At 38.1% G+C, this 22,309-nt stretch overlaps 1 protein-coding gene across 3 annotated transcripts; it reads right to left on the minus strand.

Moving 5' to 3' along the window:
- Positions 1 to 1,216: 1,216 nt before the first annotated feature.
- LOC140162720 (rho GTPase-activating protein 19-like) lies at positions 1,217 to 22,215 on the minus strand. Of its 3 annotated transcripts, none has more exons than XM_072186002.1 (12): positions 22,062 to 22,215; positions 20,148 to 20,446; positions 17,892 to 17,990; positions 16,882 to 17,091; positions 13,184 to 13,434; positions 12,415 to 12,507; positions 11,831 to 11,932; positions 10,754 to 10,921; positions 7,267 to 7,383; positions 4,903 to 4,971; positions 3,714 to 4,151; positions 1,217 to 3,010 (listed from the first exon to the last, which is right to left on the minus strand). In XM_072186002.1, the coding sequence occupies exons 2-12, from the start codon at positions 20,353 to 20,355 to the stop codon at positions 2,957 to 2,959; spliced, it is 1,809 nt and encodes a 602-aa protein (XP_072042103.1). In that variant the 5' UTR covers positions 20,356 to 20,446; positions 22,062 to 22,215; the 3' UTR covers positions 1,217 to 2,956. The 3 variants fall into 3 exon arrangements, with proteins under 3 accessions (XP_072042103.1, XP_072042104.1, XP_072042105.1); XM_072186003.1 differs by having other exon boundaries at positions 20,148 to 20,451; XM_072186004.1 differs by lacking the exon at positions 7,267 to 7,383.
- Positions 22,216 to 22,309: the final 94 nt, after the last annotated feature.

Raw genomic sequence — 22,309 nt, forward strand, 5'->3', positions numbered from 1 at the left:
ATATGTTCTGTATTTTGTTTAACTGACTCCCATATTTTGCCAAAGTGACCAAGTTGTAGGAAAAAAAATGCAGTTTCCAAAATTTGCATACCAATTTCCGAACCTTCTTCCATTCATAACCTCATGAATATAAGCGATGCGTGTGGTCCAATCATATTTGATTACCTATGAACACGCATTCACAAATGCGGGTCATTAATAGCTCACAATACCCCGCAAAGTGCATTATTGTTCCAATCTTGCACATAAAAGACCTGTGTTTGTGCATTGTTTCTTAACGCACAAACAAGCTAGTGTAAGGCTGCGATCACATAGAACCAAGTATACTGTATACGGTATTCGCTATACGAAATACGCTCATTCGATCAGGCTGAGTTCACATAGGAGTATACTATGTGAACTCAGCCTGATCGAATGAGCGATAGCTTAATACCGTATACAGTATACTTATTTCTATGTGATCGCAGCCTTATTGCCGCGAGCAGGTATTTATAACAAAAACAAAATATTATGTTATCAACTCCTTTAGGCTTTTACAGTTTGAAAACAAGATGTATCAAGCACTACATGACTTTCAAATTGTTATAATTCAAGACTGGATTGCAGAGGCCAATATTCAAAATTAAACAAATAATAGCTGCTTTATTACTCGCTACAAGGCAGCACTATTCCATTAGTGTTGTTTTGGCAATAAAATACTCAGAAATTAAATTTTTCAATGATACAATTCTTTCAGAGACACTCTGTACCATGTCGTCGTGTTTAAAAATTAAAAACATTCCATCCAATTCTCGCTATTCGCAATAAGGGCGCCGCCAGCGGTTTGTGATGTAATCGTGATGTATCATGGGAAAATCGTGATGTATCATGGGAAAAGGTCGACATCCAAGTCCGCGCAATACGAATATTACCATGCTATTACATAGGAACATGTGACAATATTTTTTAGTTTGTCAATATAACGGTATTACACGCAAATCGATAGAGAAAAAAATTAATTGTGCACATTTCAAATCACATTATTAAGTATTATTGAGTATCGATTCGCGTGTAACACCTTTATTTTGACAAACTAAAAATATATTGTCACGTGTTCCTATGTAATAGCATGGTAATATTCAGACATGCGGACTTGGATGTCGACCTTTTCCCATGATACATCACGATTACATCATAAACCGATGGCGGCGCCTTATTGCGTAATAGCGAGAATTCACACACATCTCAGTTTACCTCACTTAGGAAAATGGCACCTCTGGTAATATAATTTAAAATTAGAAATATCTTGCCAAAGCAATGAAAATTAAAAACTGTTTTACAGGTCCGACTTACCCAGATTTTGCGTTTTGGCTTAAATTGATTGATTTGGCCAAAAAAAAAAAAAAAAAATCAGATTTTCAAGCTTTTGGTGATATTTTAGGGTCACTTTAGCTTCCGGGAAAAAAAAATTCTGACAGACCAACCCTACTTGAAAAGTTAAAAACAGGGTTTTGTCCCATAAAATTAATATAATCATGCTACATGTACTTTGGAAATACTCAACCTTAAAAGTTTGATTTCTGACGTCACTGCTGCTACCTATCAGAGGTCTACTTTTGAAGCCCATGTGTGAGAATTCAAAATTACATGTTTCCTACAGCATTATGAATGGGCTATTTACAAAATAAAGTGTATTCCAAAGTAATTCTGATTTTGCAGACCACATATCCTGATACAGCCCCCTCTTGGTGTTTCACTTAGCCTTTTTGATGCATGGTCGTATGCAACAACGTGAGGGCAGCATCACAGGTAAGAAACAGCCCATATATTATATATAGCCTACTATATAATATAGCTGCAGAACTCCAAGCCAAGTTTGGGGAAGTTACATGTTCACCAGCTGTTGCGATGTTAAAAAACACTAACCATTGAAACAAAAGCATTGAAAATGCCCGAGTACATTGCATATTTGAGACCCGCTCTAACATAATGAGCACAAAGTCAACCAAAATGACTTTTTGAGATATATAATATATTTGAAATCTTAACTTCAAAGTTTTAAAATCATACCAATCATATACCATGTACTTTTGGTTATCAGTCCTGTATTCACTATTTATAAATAGCAATATATAAATTCTTGATAGAGAGAAATGGAGATTGCCATTATGACTGGGCACAAGTATGTCTGGAGAGTTGACCTCTAGCACAGTGGGTGGTCTTCCTGTACTTTTCAATGGCAAGGCAGTTGACATCAGCAACTTGTCACCCAAAATTTGGTGTGTTTTACCGAATAAAAACCATTATAAAATGAATGGGGCTCGGTAAATTTTTAAACGCTTTCAGTAACTTTTCTCTAAAATCAGTTTCTCATAACATATGTAAGTTACAGGATCCCCCAATCTTCAGATTTTCGGCACATGTCATTTTCGTGAAAATTCATGAATACCGACATCTTGTTTTCCTATTCATTTGTATGGAGTAAATGCTTATCTAGATACTCTTTGCTGATATGATGTTGTGTAATGGCTGCGCCCATGTACCCTATGGTGATATATAAATAGCTATTTATAAATAGTGAATACAGGACTGGTTATGACACAATTTCCTTTTTTCAATACATTGACACATTGCAACACTTACACTTTAATACCACATGAGAGGTACCATATTTTTCCATTAAGCACCCAGGGTGCTTCAGTCATTTTATATGGGCAGTTATATATGTTTTACATTGTTTTCATAATTATTTGTAAAAATGTCCGCAATTTTTTTCTGAATAATAGCCCAATTTTGCCAAACTCTAGCAAAATATTTACTCCCCACCAAAAGAATTTTGGTAAAGCGATGGGTCCAAATTTCTTGAAACATTGGTATCTGGATGGGTCCGCTTCCAAACCAAACTTGAGTACCCTCCCACTAAACACAGAGGAACATATCCGATACCATGTGGGTGTACTGATACAGCAGGTGTATCTCACAGGGCTGACTCCCTCTTCACCCTTGGTGCTGTGGTAAGTGGATTGTTTTCCTGCAAAAAGAAAGAAAACAAATGAACAAAATTATATATGGTTACAAAAGCTCAAATGTGTACATCCATATCAAACGATGCACTTGCCGGCAGCTACATGTGTTTCATTTCACATAATAGTTAGGAATAAATACCAGACCAGTGGAGGTCACTTCAAATCATCCCAAGTCACATGGTTTAGGAAAACAGATAACATTTCTTATACAATTTGACTTGGGGATGATTTGAAGTGACCTGCACTTGATATGAGTCTGGTATTATATTCCTAGTTATTATGTGAAATGAGACACATGTAGCAGCCGACAAGTGCATCGTTTTGATATGGATGTACACAAATGACAAATTAATTTCTGACAAACCAAGTGTTTCCTGTAGGCTGCATGCATTTTGTTTTGGGAGCAGTTCTACTGCAATTTTTTTTTACGTGTGAAATCCAAGCACCAGATATTTGCACACAATACCAATGCAAGGTATGGTCCACTGTCCACATGTGTACAAAAGCCATATACCAAGGTCAGAAACCCCATTGGATTATGGGAATGCCTTTAAACATCCTCTGCCCCAAATTTTGGCCTATGTGTGTATCAAGACGACAGTCAAGTCCTGGTTCGTTGGTTTTAATTCTGTGGACTTGTCTCAGGTATGATGACTTAGCACATCATGCAAGGACAAAGATTATTTTACTCTCAATTATTAGACTCACCTTTGCTAAATTGTTGACGACTCTCGGCTTTGGCACAGGTCTGTTTCCACTCCCAACTATATTTGTTGTATCCCTAGGACTAGGTATGGGCTGACCATCGCTGTTTCTCTTTCGAGGCCGTGGTGTCACAGTAGGCCTTTTACTTGGATTTGCACTTCTTCCCTCCTCATTTCTCTGTGTTATACCGGTTGCTAGTTTAGGCGTTATTGCACGAGGGGCTGGGACAGGCCTGGGTGAAGCTTTAGGCTCAGGAGTCCTTGGAGCGGGTCTCACAGGTTTCGTGGGTGAAGATCGGCGTTGGGATACGTCTCGCGTTTCCGTACGGCTTTCTAGAGCATCGCACGAGTTTGCTCGTTTACGGTAATGATGACGTGATTGGTGGAGCTGAGTACGGAACTCGTTGCGGATTTCTCTGTTGGTGTTGTGCGTCCGACTGACCTATATGGAGATAAATATTGTTGGGAGAATGTCACAATGTGCTGGCTGTATAACCATTAGTGATAATAATTATGCTAAACGCGGCTGGACTGTGTACAGCGCAGTGTGGAATCATACATACCATGTAGGAAAATTCATCATATTGGAGACCTCTTTTGAGGAAATGGGAAGCAATTATAATCTTTTTAATATGAAGACCTTTTCAGGTGAATTGTAAACTTTGCTAATCTTAATTCCAAGACTGTACATTCTTGGGCAGGTTGCAAAGTAGAGCAATATTCTGCATTTTGTTCTTTGCCTTTCTAAAGTTTGTTCAGTTTATATAAGGTGGAAAAAGTAAGACTCATAACACTGTGTTTTGATATAGACTGGAATGCACGCTGTTGGGCGCAGTGCTTATGCTAGTTGTGCGTTGTGTAATGCGCGACTGGCGCACGCTATGTGAATTCGGGAGCGTGAGTTGGGATTTTATTAACGCGCGCAGTAACAAAAGCCAAATAATTTCCGCCTATAAAAGCCAAACAAACTTTTAACATTTTATAACATTTTATAAAAAAAATAAATCAGGTCTGCCAATCAGAGGAGTAAATGCACTGTTGAGAACCAAAGTTCAGTGTTTCCCAAATGGTAGGCGTGGCTTGCAGATTCATGGGATACTCCTTTCAGCTGCTGTGATTTCCCGCTGTGGATGTGACAGACTGGGTCTTCCCATGTATATAGGCCTACAACTTTACCCATAAATAATGCTTACCTCTGTTTCATCTGCAGGTGGTGGTGGAGCAGGACGTTTCTTCTTGCTGGCGAAAGGAGTCCCTACTTTCTGTAATCATGAAACACAATGTAATCAGAAATCAAACGCGATAATAGGTGTCATATTGATGCATGCAATATGCCAATCAGCCTGTGCAGTGTGCACTAAGTTTGGGCAGTGTGTGTTTGGAGCAGCAGGGTGATCAATCTCAAGCACTGGCCAACTACAGTTTGTCCACCCTGAAGTACAAAGTGACAACGCGCGCGTATACAGCGTGTAAACAGTGCGCAGTGCTGCGTCTCTGCTGCAGGTATGCGTGCCTTCATAGTCGGCACAATGTGTGCGTCCGCGTCGGTACTTTGTACTTCAGAGTGGACTGACTGTATATTGATGTGCACAGGTCCTGATGAGGCATAACATCTCGGTGCAAAACACTGAACATGTAACACAACAAAAAGATATATACATTTTCTCATACTGATAGACTTAACTACTATAGCTAAACTGATACCAATGGTACAGCCGTCTATACTTGGCGTTTGTTTATAAATTGTTTTGTTCACACCATGAAATAAATCACATTCACAATGGAAACTTTCTTATAAATCAATAATTTGAATTTGTCAAAAATTCATTTGTGAATAAATTCATTGCAATGGACACAGCTTGTCTGCGCACATTGTGTGATGAACACCGGGGTGTGTGTGTGTGTAACCGGGCAGTGCATCCAACTCACTCGTGATCTTGGTGAAATACGGTTGTGATCGAAGTCGCATACAGCTGCTGGGAGCTGTGTTCATTCACATGAAATTTGTACTATATAGATAATGTGAATATAAAATGTAATAACTGGAGCAGCAAGAATGTGACTATTTCTATTATAATAATACACATACAAATTGCAATGTGATCTGAACTGGACTGATTTGATCATACATTTGATGAAAATTCAATGTCATACAAAAAAAGCTGTAAATGAGCCATGATGATGACTAATGTAGACCATAATACATGTATGTATGGTAACCTGTCACATTCATGTAGAAACTGAAAAGATCTTTTAAAACTGGACATGGGTCTCAAAGGGATCTCAACTTTTCTAAGGTCTTGCAAGACTAGACTCTTTGTTGCAGGTAGTGTGATGAAAGGTTCATAAATTTCCACCCACACATACAGGTATGTAGATGAGATCACCTGGTAAGAATAGTGTTTTAACAATCGGGCCAGATTTATCAGTTAACTCCATGGTAGATTCTGCAGTGGCAGATTTGTATCATGCACGTTAACCTAGTCCCGCAAAGGGCGATTTGTCCATACGCTGGCAATGCAACTACATAAATGCACTGATTCAAATTTGCCCTTGCTAAATTCAGGATGGTGTTACTCTGAGACAAGACACAATATAGCTAAATGTGCTATAATAATAAACATACAAATACACTATGTGCAGGGTCCCTTACCTTTTATGAAGTGCAGCACCATTTCTTGAAATCCAACAACTCATAACTCTGGGCAATTGTTCCACAAATCTCACCCTATATGTTCTGCCAATTGGGCTATTCCAGTTGAAAACCATACGCCCACATGACTTTAATAGACTTCAAATGGAGCCCCCCCCCCCTTCATGATACAAAATTTGAAATACATACCGAGTTGTGTGAAAGATAAAGACCAAATCTTCCATAGGGGGTTTATGAATTTGAAATGGAATAGTCCAATTGCTCTGCATTAATGGGTAGTCTCACGACCCCATATTTTGAACTCTTGACCTCATTTGGGGGTCACAATCCCATTTAGGGTCATGACCTACTGATTGGAAACTTCTACTCTACTGTTGTTGGAGAACATGCTATCTAACCAACTGCTTTGGGGAACAGGTATTGAGTAGGGCCTGTAACTTAACTGTTACCTCCAGAAGTGGATCATATCTATCAAATCACAGACTAGGCTCATTGTAATATAGGTATAATCCCCCCATGTGCATGATTTTCACTGGGAGGGGGAAATAGTGAAATTTTTGTTTCTATTATTTGTCAGAACTCAATAACTGCAGTACATATGGGAATATAAATGTGACCAATGACTTCCTTTACTCATTTCCTATAAGATCATTATATTACTCTGCAGAAAAATACCATAAAAGCAAAATAATCAAAACTGGAATAATATGACCTGAAGGCTCCGCCTTGCCTTAAAGAATTGCAATTTATGCTTTGGTTTAAAAATAACAAGTTTTTTTGGTTTCTTTCAATGACATGAAATCTGTGATTTGTGAGATACTACCAGTCATCAGACCAGATACAAACAAGAGTGGTTATTACTTCATTGCATACAGCCTAGGAGGTGGTTTCTATGGCAACTTACAATCATTACTTCCCCTAATGATTTACTCCTGGTGTGTCTAGATCTGTGCCGGCTCTGTTTCAGAGCCTCCTCCCTCACGCGGGTCGGCGTTCCGGGCAGGTAACTATTTTTGGTGAACTGCATTGTTAATAATCAGGAAGGAATGGAAATGTAGAAAAACAGCAAATCTCAGAGAAGTGTTAAGCACACGATGATGATAAGATGTTAAAAAGGTGAAAGGTTAACAATGAATATAGCAAGGTAAAATTTTGAATAAATTCAAATATAAAGCATTGTTTTAATTGGGAAGGAAGGGAAAGGGAGCAAACAGCATTTTCAGAAAGTGTTTAGCACACATATTGATAAAATAGTGAATTGAGGTTATAAGGTGAGAGGTTAAAGGTGAAATTATGGAATTATTGGGAGTGTAGAGAGTGAAAATGCAAGTACAGACAAGATAAATATAGATAAAAACAACGGTGAGATATTTGGCAACAACAATGACTGTATGTTAAAACCATATTGTAACATTGTCATAAAAATAAGATGTTAGTTTTCACTGTCAGATAATGTCCCCTTTTAATATTGACCCGAACAGATTAGGCAAAACAAAGAAAATTGCTATTCACATCTTCCATAGGGGGTGTACAGATTTCAACCAGAATAGCCCAATACAGCAAGAAACTTAGGCAGCAATATACTAGTGGAATGAACGAATATTGACAACATTATAAAAAAATATTTCAAATTCAGTTTTTTTGTCAGCTTTGTCAGTGAATCATGATAACAAACTTAAATCTATTTAAACCATTGAAAAAGTGGTGGGAACTTGGTACGATATGGAATGTTTACTATGCACAGAGATACCACTCAGTTTCACTCAAAAAACCTGAAAAAGCATGAGAAGACAGGCCCAAAAGAGGCTGAAAATAAATAAAAACATGGGAATTTGCAGTGTTCGATTTACCTATTTACATATCAAAATGCTACTCACAATTTTGGAATTGCTAGCAGTTTTTGCTACACAAAAAAATATGTTACGAAAATCGATCACTGGGAATTTGGATTCACAAAAAAACAGAATTCAGGCTAAAACCTGAAAAGTGGCATCTCTGCACGTAGTAATATTCAAGGAGCTAGAGTACAAATTCTCCAGTATGATTGCTTTATTGATTTGAAGCCAAAATATATAGAAAAGCAAAAGTTGACACACACACATGAAAAGAAGAGGATGGGGTTTGATGATTTTTCTACAGTACAAAAGGGCACTACGTATTTCAAATTATACTACTATCACAGCTAAGTTTTCAGATCTCTCACCTAAAACTGGGCATTGATTCTGAAACTTATTATATGAGTGGACATGTGTTAACATTTGGTATGAAGAAAATACAGGGCAAAATACTGTATAACCTACATGGAGGGAGTTGATTTCTTTGCATTAACTTTGGTTTCAATGCAAATAATACCAAAATCTTGATCAAAAACAGGTGCTTAAAAGTTTTTGAAAAAAGTTTGTATTTTGCCTTGTATGAAACAACAGAGGGCATTCTCAATGTGAACATGTAACATCAAAAGTCAACTGATTTGTATTCATTTGTCTCCAAAGGGCCTGTACCTAAATACATGGTGGTAGCTTGACTGGGAAATCCTTCAGCTTTCCCCAGACTCAATGGGTACGTCTGCATTTAACTCTCCCCGTGGATGTTGAGTGCTGACGACAAGTAATTTTTTTTATTCAAAAAATTCAAAATTGTAAATTTTCATGACCATATTTGGAATCAGCATGAAAAATGCATTAAAATGAGTACAACCAAACCTAGTATTGGTTCACTGGTTCTTGAGATAGCTCTTGGATATTTTGAGAAAATATCTTAAAAGTTGGGTTTTATGTTTCATGACACACCAGTGATTTGGCAGTGGAAACATACATCTTAGATATGAACAATATATGGAAAGGCTGAACCTGGACATATACCTAGCCCAGTCTGCCACCATGTATTTAGGTATGTGCCCCGAACTGTGAATTTTCCCTATATGACAGCTGTTCTGAACACTTAGTCCTTTATAAAACTTAAGCCCCGTATACAATGTTGCACTCAATGTGAAATGGTCATGAGAATGTGCTCACAAATGTACACTAAGCCACTGTTACTACACCACTCTGTATGTACACTGCAAGATTCCTATTGCGGTCCCCTACACAGTTTTGGTATACTGTGCAGTACAGGGGAGTACCAGTGCAGTACCACTGCTGGTGGGTCCTGTGCAGTAGCAGCATTGGTACTGTGTAGATACTCAGTGTCAGGCTTCCTGTTAGTGTGCGTCATTGCGTCCAGACGCGTATTTTACAAATTTGAACGCAAGTTCACATGGCTAATCAAGTATTTTGTGTCCATGTCACATGCATGTGGACGCAGACAAAACTTCGAAATTTTATCATTAATTGATGATAAAAATAAGAAATTTTTATTCTTTTATATTTTTAAGATAATAAAAGCCCCAAAATTTTGACCCACCTGCTGAGAATTAAAGTAAATTCTGCAATATTTGTAAATGCAACGTCAGGAAATCGTGCACTTTTTGCATGCTTCTTCGAACGATCGCTGTACAGCTGTTTGATGGGCTGGGGAAGTCCCGATTGATTTGTTTACAAGCAAGCACGTGCCGCTAACGTGCGGTTAATGTTTATTTAATTATTTATCACAACTTGACAATATTCAATTTTTAATATATTTTAAGTTTATTTTCTCATAAATAATCTAGGTTTCCTTTATTAGTATTATTGTTATGATGAATAAAAGCAATTTTAAAGACAAAATCTAAATGATAACCCTTTTTCGTATTATTTGTGTCAGAGCGTGTTTTAGTTTTTGTAGCAACAACAACACGTTAATTTAAAAATAGAAATGCGGAAGTGAAAGTACGAACGAAAATTGCTCAAGATTGACAGACTTTGCTCATGTTTTTGCACCTGTTTTTGACCACGTTTCGGACCAAAACTGACACAGAAATGAGAAAAATTATCATAGCGAATGGAGATGGAATATCACGCGAAAATGCACTTTTTTTTTTTTAACAATCAACATTTGATGAGGTGTAGACCCGGGGTACATGTGTATCGTCATAATCGTGAATTTCAGATGGACGCTTTAAAAATCTGTCTGGGACGCAAGTTTTTGCAACCTCGTCAGCAAACTTGCGTCATTACGGACGCACATTTTTAAAACCTTAACGGGAACCCTGCTCAGTGTGTACCCGTCAAGTACCTTGACAACAGTGAACCTGTGTAGATGGCCCTAATAGAAATCTTGCAGTGTATTTCAAGTTATTTCAAAATGTATTACCAGTTATTTCAAAATCTATTCAGACCACCCTGTATGTGATGTTTTACTTTGTGAAGAATATACAGGGTATTCCAAACTGCAAATCTCAGTAGTATATTTGACAATTCACATACTTCCAATGCTTTACATCTTTGGGACACCCTGTAACCCTCGATACCAACCTGTTTCATGAGTTTCCTCTTCTTGGAGCTCTCTGGCATTGACTGGACATCAGCATACAGTTTGGCTAATGCCTCCTCTGTGCTGGTAACCTCTCTTTTAAGCTCTATACCAGCCTTTTGTGGGGCGCTTATCATGTCGGTGGATCTACGCCCTCCATCGTACTGATCCTGTAATATTATTGCAAATCAAAATGTAACAGATATCAAAGCAATAGAATTTATTTTGCCTAAAATGTATCATCTTTTCATACACTGAGTGAGTATTAAGCCAAAGAGATGGGGTATTCCAGTTGAAATCCACCCAATTCTATGGAAAACATGACCTTAATCTCCCACACAGGGAGTATGAATTTCAAATGGGGTTACCTGGATGAGTGAATCCATTTGAAATCTATGTGGAGGGTTAAGGCCGTTCCATGGGCAGAGTATGTATAGATTTCAACTGGAAAAACACATTATAATCAGTGTTCGAATTTAGGAAAAATAAATGGTTGTCCCACGGACAACCAGATTATAATTTCTAGTTGTCCGTCTAAGTTTTTGGTTGTCCGTAAGCCTACAAATATGACTTTTGGCTAGATTTATGGTTGTCCGGCGGACAACCGAATCAGTATTTTTGGTTGTCCAGCGACTTTTTTTAGTTGTCCCGGGCAACCGGACAACCAAAATTTCGAACGCTGATTATAATCCACAAATTGGCATATTATTTGTAATTTCACAATGTAAGCACCAACCTTAGAGAATAAGACAGAGGTTGGGAGGTACAGATTTGCCAATATCTTCAAATTAGTCCTAGCACACACCTGAACTCTTTGGGCCGGTTTCTCGAAGCATGGCTAGTGGTTAGGTTTCCTAAGCCATCATGCTAAAGTTCAATTTTTCCTGTATACCAGTGCTTACAATTTCACATCATACATCATCTATCAAAGATAAATCAATAAAATAGGTCCAAATTGTTAGGGCTATCCTGTTGTCTTAGGAAGCCTGACCACTAGCCAAGCTTTGAGAAACCGGACCTTCGTGTATTACTATTAAAAGTATTTTATCAGATCATTTTGCAATAAAACCTTGACGTACCCTCGCCGTTTGGTTCATCAACTCTTCTTCATCCTCTTCATCCGGTAATGAACCATCATGTCTGACGTATACCTCACACTTATGAAGCATGGCCGCTGGAACCTAATAATTAAATGGACATCAAAATATAACCAAGAAATTGAGAATTACAGGTGTGACGATAGAGATCTAGATTAATGCCCTCATCACTGACCCAGTCTTAATCTACCCAATTCTAATACAAAGGGTTCCCGCTCCAATCAAGAGCCATCAGTAGACAAGGGGTAGCCTACATGTTTCCTTGCTAGGTACTTTGACCTGAAGAAGTCAGAGCAACTCCTAAAAAGGGCTTTCAGTTCCAAACTTGTCCAACAACGAACCCGCTAAAAACTTACTAATTGTTATGAACTCCCCGTCGTAAAAGCCTATCCCACAATTTGCTGCTAATAAATAAAATGTATGCATCCCTGGTCACATTAAATATCCTTTCACATGACTTAACCCCATGCATGGGCCCTACTGCTTTTCTTACAGAGCCCCTGATTGGTACATTACACAATATCGATATAATCACCTGAGTAACCAATTACACAAACCATACATACCTTAAATATCCTCTCACAATGTGTGATCATGAACTCCATCCCACAGTTCAATTTATGTATGAAATCCTGGTCCTTCAGTTCTTCTGTTGTTAACTGCAGAAAGCAAAAATTGGGAAAATCTATCTGCTCAAGATGTTTCAGATTAATCAAACAGGGGAGTGGAATTTTGTTTTTAAGGTGACTTTATCGACTACAGTGTCATGCTCAGGATTCCTTGAAAATGATGCAGGATGTGTGTATTGATGAGAAAACCTTACTGGCCAAAAAGCCCTTTTTTTAAATTTATATAATTTTCAAGGAATTCTATGCATGGCACCGTAGCTAATAAAGCCACCTAATGGCATTTTTCTAACATTTGCTCTGATTAGTTCTCGCTATCTAAGAAGGTATGAATTCCAGTCAATAGATCACTATAATGGTTCACCTCAAATTCGGTAGTGACATCAATGCTTTTTCGCGGTTGCGCCACAAGCGTGCTGACAAACCGCCCCTGTACACATGCATGTACACACAGCATGTTTAACTTTACGTGTGCAATTCGATACGAGGAGAGCGAAATACGCACATACGTCACTACTGAACTTGAGGCGAACTATAAGTCTCTGAAAAAATGCTCGAGTTACACTATTCTGGTATGCATCCAATATGGCAGATTTACCATAGCATTACGCATTGGTTAATTACATGACATAATCTACTTAATAACCAATCAAGATAGAACTTTTACAGAATCCGAGCTCTCACAGTTTAATTTCCTTGGTTCACTTACATATCTTGGCCACAGCAAATGCGGCGCAAACATAACACCAAGATTGTACGCCGTCATCTTGTTGACGTCTTGCTGCCTTGCGACGTCCTGAAGTAACTCCAGCAGTTCTTTGAGTAACTTGAAGTTTGTTGACGGTAGCATCAGGAACAGGTATGTGAGTGCTTTGATGTGGTCAACAAGTCTCTTGGCCTTCAGACGCTGAAGTTCATCGGGTCGTAGATTTGAAAGTCCATCTAGTCTGTACGTTAGGTCTGCAGTGAGTGAAAAATAAGTAGGAAGTGTTATATACTTTAGTACTTCTATCAGTAAATAGTACTTTCAGCTTTTCAGCAGGGTTGTATATCTACGGTGGGCGGCGGTGGAGCCCACCACTCACTTTTGGAGCCCATCACTGAAGGTTTATTTTAATGCTACAACTCAGCACTCAAACTAAAAAAACATGTATCCTTCAAGTGTCCACTTTTATTGAAATCTTGCAAATTGTAAATTGGTGCCCGGCACTCAATAGCTGCTAGCTATAGTACAACCCTGCTTTTCAGTTTCCCGGACGAGCCGTAAATAGGAGCCCCAAGCCATGAAATTATATTACACACTCGGCAGTCCACGCTTTATAATGCGTGCCGGTTCGAAATTCTGAAAATTGGTGAAAGCGTGGGGGTTTAAACTTTTTGGGTAAAAAGCGTGAACTGATATAAAGCGTGGGATTAAAATAAAAAGCGTGGGGCTTCTTCCAACTTACAGTATATTTTTATTGAATGATAAAATAATCATAGTTCCAAGAAAAATCACCAAAACTTGCACACTAAGTCGCAAGATAAAATTCCATTTGATGCAGGCTCGCGCTTGTTTACGTGAATCCAGTGCAATGTACACAATATCCTCCCCGGAAGCCCTGCCAAAACACCTACGTCATATATAAATGCAAATGTACGATTTTCCATGACGTGTTATTTTTCTTTACATTGATCGTATATGAGTGACGTCATTATCATGCATAATTGATTGAGCGAAGCAGCACGGAAGAAGTAGGATATAGTCGACTCGCTGAACACAGTTGTACGTCAAGTTTCATGACAAGAACAACATTTGAACGCCATAAAAGTACAGTTATTCATTAAAATGCTTATTTTACAGTACAGTAGTAGTTTTTCACATATAATTTGCATTGTTCACGTAATGTATCAACTTAATGGAGAAAAAAACATCGGACTCGCATGTGTGAAATAGGTGCAGAATTCAGCGTACTTGATACTTACAAATAGCGGAAAAAGCAAAAAGTGGTGGGGGTCAAGAATTTTCAGTATAAAGGGTGCCTCAGTAAAAAGCGTGGGGGTCAGGAATTTTCAGTATAAAGGGTGCCTCAATAAAAAGGGTGGGGGTAAAATAAAAAGGGTGGGAGTCAAACCCCACTGCCGAGTATGTTATAAATTGACACTGACTTCCACATGGGCACTTGTGCAACTACCGTAGGGATATTTGCACATTCTGCGTGTTTACACTGAGCACTCTGTATTTTTACTCGGTATTACCCGGTAACTCATAATCCGATTCAGGCAACAACCGCCACGTTTCTACAGGCGCTTAAAATAAGGGTTGCGGTGTGTACCGGAAGTACTGAAAGTAGTTTCCTGACCCCAAGCTGCTTTTAAGGTCACGATGTGATACATGAAATCAACATAAAAGATGTTCAACACCCAGCAACCGTTGTGTTTCCACTGGCAGAAATAACGGGTGTCATACCACATCGTCTACCTCATGAGGTGGATCACGGTTGCCGGGTGTCCACACCGCATCACTCTGAACCGATCTGTTTCCACTGGGCACATTAACCGGTAACACTCTAAACTAAACCGCATTACCCGCCAACCGTTCCCCAGTAGAAACATGCAGATAGCGTGACTTCTCCCTGCTATAATTGATTAGCCTGCTCAATACTTGAAAAGCAAAATGTAAGGTTGTGCTTAGTGCTGTAATCGATTGTCGTAAGTATCGATAGTCGGAAAATACATAGACTTCCGACATGTCGAAACACTCAATGTCAGTATCGATACACAAACGACATGGCACACATGCTTAGATTATCTCAAATCAGGTCTCAAATTACCGTCAAATACTCAAATTACCGTCTCCCAATTCCAAGGTGAGCTTTACATCTAGAATACATGCATCATGTCGTCTTCACGATCTCCAGCCCCTCCAGTATTGGTAAACTCAAATCCGTGTTTCAAACTGCGTGAGTATCGATAATAGTATCGACATGTCGGATGTTTGCCTCCCGACATATCGATACCCAGAAAGCTTATCGATTACAGCACTAGTTGTGCTGTTCTAGTAATATAAAATTCAGGCTAGAATGGGTGAGTACAAAATTTGAATAATTTTCCTTTTTACAAATCAATGAACAAAAAATATGTTTTTTTTGCCTTTATTCTCGGTTCTGGTTAAAACTATTGTCCTCAGTAAGATCAATAACTGATCTCATCGCAGGGCTGTACTTTTAACTAGAACATTATAAGGAAGTATATATTATCACTGAAGACTAGAAGGAGCCTGGGGTAAGAACTGCCTACTTTTAAAATAACAGTACTTATTTAACATCAATGGCTTAATTTCAGGAACATTCAATTTGGACTATTTCTCACTTGAAGTCATGTGATTGAAGCTAGTTTCATCAGGGAAGCAGGGGGTGAAAATGTTGATTATCAATATTTCTCATACTCAATAACCTTATTCTGGTTGATTGTAAAGATTGGAATCTTTTGGTTTGTCCCTTTACCTGCAGCCTGTACAGTACACATAGGCTATTAAGCAATGCTTCTCAGTCAAAATTGGTTCTGATTTATCTCCCAACATTTAGGTTCTCTGTACAGGCACTACGTTGTGTGATGTGAATTCATTGATCTTTTAGATTGTCCCCTTACCTGCAGCCTGCACATGTGCTAAGTAATGCTTCTCAGTCAAAACAGGTTCTGGTAAATCTCACAGATAGGTTATCAGTATACCCACAACATCATGAGCTGTGACTTCATCAATCTTTTAGTTTGTCCCTTCAGGGATGTAAATGGACACCATATCCACTTCCTGAAAATCCATCTGGTCCTTGGACAGGTGGCCGCGGCCAGCGCGGTATGGGGTTGTCCGATGAATACGGTGCAGGGTATTACCCCCTCCTTTTTTTTTGGCTCAATTTATGACAAATTATCTTCATCCAATTTCGATTTTTTTTTTTTTTTTACATTTCGGATTTTTTATGGTCAAATTTCCGAATTCGCAATTACATCCCTGCCCCTTACCTGCAGCCTGTACATGTGCTACTGCTAAGTAATGCTTCTCAGTCTCATACTGGTTCTGGCAAATCTCCTAGGAAGGTTTTCAGTACACACGCTACATCGTGTGCTGTGAATTCATTGATCTTTCAGTTTGCCCCCTTACCTGCAGCCTGTACATGTGTGCTAAGTAATGCTTCTCAGTCAAAACTGGTTCTGGCAAATCTCCTAGGAAGGTTTTCAGTACACATGCTACATCGTGTGCTGTGAATTCATTGATCTTTCAGTTTGCCCCCTTACCTGCAGCCTGTACATGTGCTAAGTAATGCTTCTCAGTCAAAACTGGTTCTGGCAAATCTCCTAGGAAGGTTTTCAGTACACATGCTACATCGTGTGCTGTGAATTCATTGATCTTTCAGTTTGCCCCCTTACCTGCAGCCTGTACATGTGCTAAGTAATGCTTCTCAGTCAATACTGGTTCTGGCAAATCTCCTAGGAATGTTTTCAGCACACACGCTACATCATGAGCAGTGAATTCATCGTTGTTCAAATCTATGAGCTGACCACTGTTCAGCTTGGCTTTCAGACGACGCTGTCTCTCTGAATTTCCTGGTATTCTAAAGAGCCCTTCTTTACTAGAATCTGAAATAAAAATAATTATAATATTGGGCTACATTCCACTAGAAATCCATACACCCCCTATGGAGGACATTATGACTTAAATCTCCCAAACAGTGGGTGTAGATTTCAAATGGAGTCACCCATTCAGGTAACCCCATTTGAAATTCACACTCCCTGTATGGATGATTAGGGCAATGTCTTCCATCGGGTGTATGAATTTCAACTGGAATAGCCTATAACAGAAACACATAACTTTCAGGTGGAGCAATTTTACCAAAAGTTCACAACTTGTTATAAAAATGTTATTTACATTTTATTTTAAACAAATATAACCAACAGGAAAATTCAGTTGCTACAGTTTCTGGTTAAATGTAGCACCTGGTCATTAAATGGCCGTCATATATACTTTCATGCTGCTTGCCACATACATGTAACGTATTGATCAGCTAATCCCAAGAATTTGAAGACTTGCTTGTGTCCTTTTGTCTGCAATGACAGTTATGAAACCAGCTAACGGGGAGGTGAATTCAATGTAAGCATACAGAAAATGCATGATTTTTGAGAGCAAAATGCACAATCTTATCCGACATGCGTGATTTTTCTCCCAAAAAAGTTTGAATTTGCAATTTTAAAAAAATTTGCTTTTTTTCTCAGTAATTTTCTTGCAACAGACTATTTTCTATACTATTTCTGCGGGTTTTTTTGCGCATTGCGCATTTTCCCTATCCTTAATTCAATGTAACCAATACGCATCAAGACTAGATAGGGTCTAGGTTTATCTTTGCCCTTGATGAACGCCCTGTGCTGCCATGAAAACGTACTCATTCTAAGAAAATCTATGAGTTGTCTAGTCTGACAGAATGCCTGTGATGTCAACGGTGCACCAAAGATTCCTGTGTCTGTGTGGATTGGTTCATAAACTGCACATGAAAAGACAATAAAAGTGAAAACAGACAATAAATGTGAGTTAATATTCACCTCATAAAGTGAAATGTAGCTAGTGTACTACTAGTGAGCACTCCAGAGGATGATTTAAGGAAGCCCCATCATGCACTGTAAAAGTGTTATCACTAGAGTTTCAACTGCCACTTTACTTTTCAAATCCCATTGAACTCTGTGCAAAAGATGTTGTTTTAGAATTGCCCGTGTGTCATTATTACTTGGTCGATTTCAGATTTAAAGTGATGTATGCATGAAGGATAATTCACACCTTCTGTAGATAACATAAAATGTGAAATCGACCAACTTTTTGAAGGTGTTTTTATTGTAAATATATCTGTCCAAATTCAAATTTAACCATGCACGTGTGTATGGAGTGGGCGGGCAGTGGTGTCATGTTCACTCACACAGCTGTGCTAACCGCAAGACTTGCTGGGAAGTGCTTAAATCATCCTCTGTGAGCACTCTATTCACCTGGCACAGGGTGAACTACATTGTAGGGTTAATTTGCTTGTTGTTCTCAAAAGAACTGTTACGGTATTTAACTTACTTTGCAATATGTCACAAACATTCACTTGCATCAACTGGATTCTAATCCAGTAATAATTGGTAAATTATGATGCCAGTATCATACAATAATTTGATAATTGGTATTATGACCCCAGTCATTTAGGTTCATCGAATTCAAACACATGAGAGTTTATAAAATACTGCAAACTTAAAATTGTAAAACTCAGGACTACATCTTTACTTCTCTTGACGTTACCAGCTAGTATCTGTTTTGTCCTTCAGGTCTGTTGGATATTAAATTCCAAGGCATGACAAAGTCATAAATACATGTGGTCGCATGTCATAAGTTGGGTATGCAAAAAGGGTGGAGGGATTACATTTTTCGGAAAATTGCGTTACAAATTTGATTGGCTTTCCGTAATCCCATATCCTGCAGCAGTGGTTGATACCTCATTTTAACCCTAATATTATACTCTTTCAGTCTACTGAAGCATATAATTATACATTATTCAATAAAAAAATCACATCAGTTGAAACGAAAAATGCCAGGGGTGGAGGAGCAGGCGGATGTGGAGCAGGCGGATGCGGGAGTGTGCAATAGGGCCTATGTGAAAATTCACATGTCAGCATGTCAAAACTACTGGTTAATTATTCAAATCTAGTGAGGCTATGATGTACTGACAGCTTTGAATGTTGAATTTGTACAACTAAAACAATTACTGACTACTTAAGGTGGTACTACACCCTGATAATTTTTTTGACTAATTTTGCATTTTTCTCAAAAAGTAACTACACACTGGTAACAAAAGTTATGTATATTATATTATTATTACTTCACTGAAATTTCAGTGATTCAAGACAAGGGGTTCATTATATATGTTAAGAAATGAGGTACATTCTAGCAGTACCTCTTTTCTTATCATAAATATAACATACCGATTGTCTTGATTCACTGGAATTCAAGTGTAGTAACTGGATTCCTTGCCCCTATAATATACATAACTTTTGTTACCAGTGTGTTATTATTTTTTTGAGAAAAATGCAAAAATAGTCACAAATTTATCAACAGGTGTAGCGCCACCTTAACGGGTTATATGTTCCTTTTTTTCATTTTTGATGAAATCCTAGTTGAATTTCAGTATTTTTAGCAACATGCTAATGTACATTTCTCTTCTTGATATTCATTTCCTCAATAATAGAATAACTGTCTCGTTAATTACTCGTAAAAAGGTCATTGACCTTCACAATGTAATTAACATACGTACAATTATTTTACATAGGTCACTTGAAGCATTAATGTATTGAGAACATATCCTCTAAATCTGATGCCATTCTTGCATAAAATAAACATTTTACAGTCATTTTTGTAATTGAGGTCCGATTTGAGAAAAATGCATTTGAAAATTGAGATTTACATAGGCGCCTGTGTATTAATTAATTAGTAATTAAGCATTATCTAATAAATTAAGCATGTGTTATGGTTAAAAATGGTGTTAATTATTAGAGGTTATCAATATATACAACATATCAAAAAATAAATTTTTTGTCATTTTTGACCATGTAATTGAAATTGTACCCAACTTATGACATGCAACCATGTATGTGTAAAATACTGTCTGCAAACTTACCCTTTTTCTTAGGTTTTGTAAACTTCTTAATGATTGTCTTTCCTTGTCTTACATTGACGTTACCAGCTAGTATCTGACCCAGTCCTTCAGGTCCGTTGAATTCCAACACATGAGAGAGTTCTGTGCAGCACCAATCTGTCAGAGTGTCGGCATACTTGTGTTTCATGACTTCAACATAGTGAAGTGGATTGCAGAATACTTCTGACATTTTGTTTTTGAATGCTGTGTACTGTTGCAGGAGAGTTGAGATTGTTACTGCATTGTGAAATTCAGGCGAGAATTGAGGAGCTTGTACGGTACTTCACTTGGGTTGGGAAGGAAAAAACAAATCATAACAAATATGACTAGGCATGCTATGTAGAAAAAAAATCAGGGGGCTATGTAAACTTTTATACTGTAGACAGGATCTTGTTTAAAAAAAAAATCTTTTTCTTCAACAGGATTACGGACAGACAACAAAAATAATTTGACGTAAAAAGCTGGATGCAAAACCGGCGATGCCAGCGCGGCAAAGCTTTCACGTAGCATGAGTGCTAGATGAATACATAAGTAATAACGCTATATAGCTAAAATAATAGATTCTCGATCATGATGAGTGTTCAATTTGTAAGCGATAGTAAATTGCGTTAAGTGCACAATGCTTGCCACTCACGCTTACCGTAACGCGATCGACAGTAAACAACATTCCGAACCAACCAACACATTGACCAATCATGGCCTTCGGGACACAGTGTCGCTAGAGGCAGCTGACTCGAGGTCAAGGGCATGTCACGCTAGCGTGTTATTCCATGAAAAATGCGACATACGCAGTGCACGCAGTAAGTAAACAAGCTCATGATCGAGAAATAATTATATTACAGTCATAATTTTAATCGTGTACGATCTACCATCTTTTTACTTTGTGATATAACTAAGCAAGAAACATACCTTCATAAAAACAACATTACTTCCATCACAAAAAAGGTGATCAGATTAGTGTAGTAAAGTGGCAAAGAAATTGTGAAATGAGGGAATTTTTTAAAGAAAAATACATCGATCATGTTTTTTTCGTGAACCCATAATGCAGAACTGTGTGACGCAGTAAAAACTGTCAAATCATCAAATGTAAATCACCGTCAAAACAAGCGTACATCAATTGGCTCAGCGCTTGTGCTACGCATAAGTTTTGGACTTTGCTTAAACCAACACCCATGCACCGGTTTTGCTAGCTTGTTCATGTACATTGTAGCGGTTCCGTTGTCCCACTACTTGCTTTTAGTTTTAGATTGCGGCAAAATTAAAAGAATGGATTTTGGAACAAAATAAAGCTTGTTCGACGAAAACAGCTTAAAACATGTTTAATCTTGATGCAAAACAAAAGTTTAATTTGATAAATTTGTAATTTTAACCCTCTTTTTTTTATCGAGGGGCGAGGCCCTGCCTATCCTTCACAGTTCATGAATGATCATTATCTTGGTCGGGCTGACGTCACAAAGGGGAAATAGCCTTGTAAAACCAGTGTGCGCATGTGCAGTTCCCCTTTCTCGAGCTGGTTGCTATGCACACGCTTGTACAAAGGGGACGAAGGGGACAATGTTCCCGGATGTCCGACCGAGTGAATCCTTGACATGCATGCATGCTAATTTATAAAATCATGATCATGTTACTAGACATGTACCCGGTAATATAATATTCAGAACAACGCCTACATGTTTTTGATAAAATTGCCATGCAAATTTTTCGAAGTAAACAGAACCTGTTGACTGTTTAACATTACCGGATATTACCTTCCATGCTTCATACAGGTTTATGGGTTGTGTATTTCATCAAGCCTGTCGAATTCTGCATCCCAAAACATGAAAACACAGAATGATCCACCCCTTACAATTGTTTCTTTGACTGATAATGAGTGATCATCTCATGTTTTTAACTTACCACTTATTGAAACGGTGCTTAAATCTTTAATTACACCCACAACATGCATCGGTAATCATGCACCTGGCGTTGTAATTGACAAATTGACAGACACACTTATCTCGCACAATGAATGAATAGCCGGCGATCAAAACTTGTGAAAAACAACAGCTGATTTGAATAAACTTCCTCTGATTGGCCACTGACTTTTGCTACTCTCATTTGATTGGTCAATAACTTTATGAAGCCTCGGTTTCGATATGTAAATA

The sequence above is a fragment of the Amphiura filiformis genome, chromosome 10 (assembly GCF_039555335.1).
Source record: "Amphiura filiformis chromosome 10, Afil_fr2py, whole genome shotgun sequence".
Classification (NCBI taxonomy): domain Eukaryota; kingdom Metazoa; phylum Echinodermata; class Ophiuroidea; order Amphilepidida; family Amphiuridae; genus Amphiura; species Amphiura filiformis.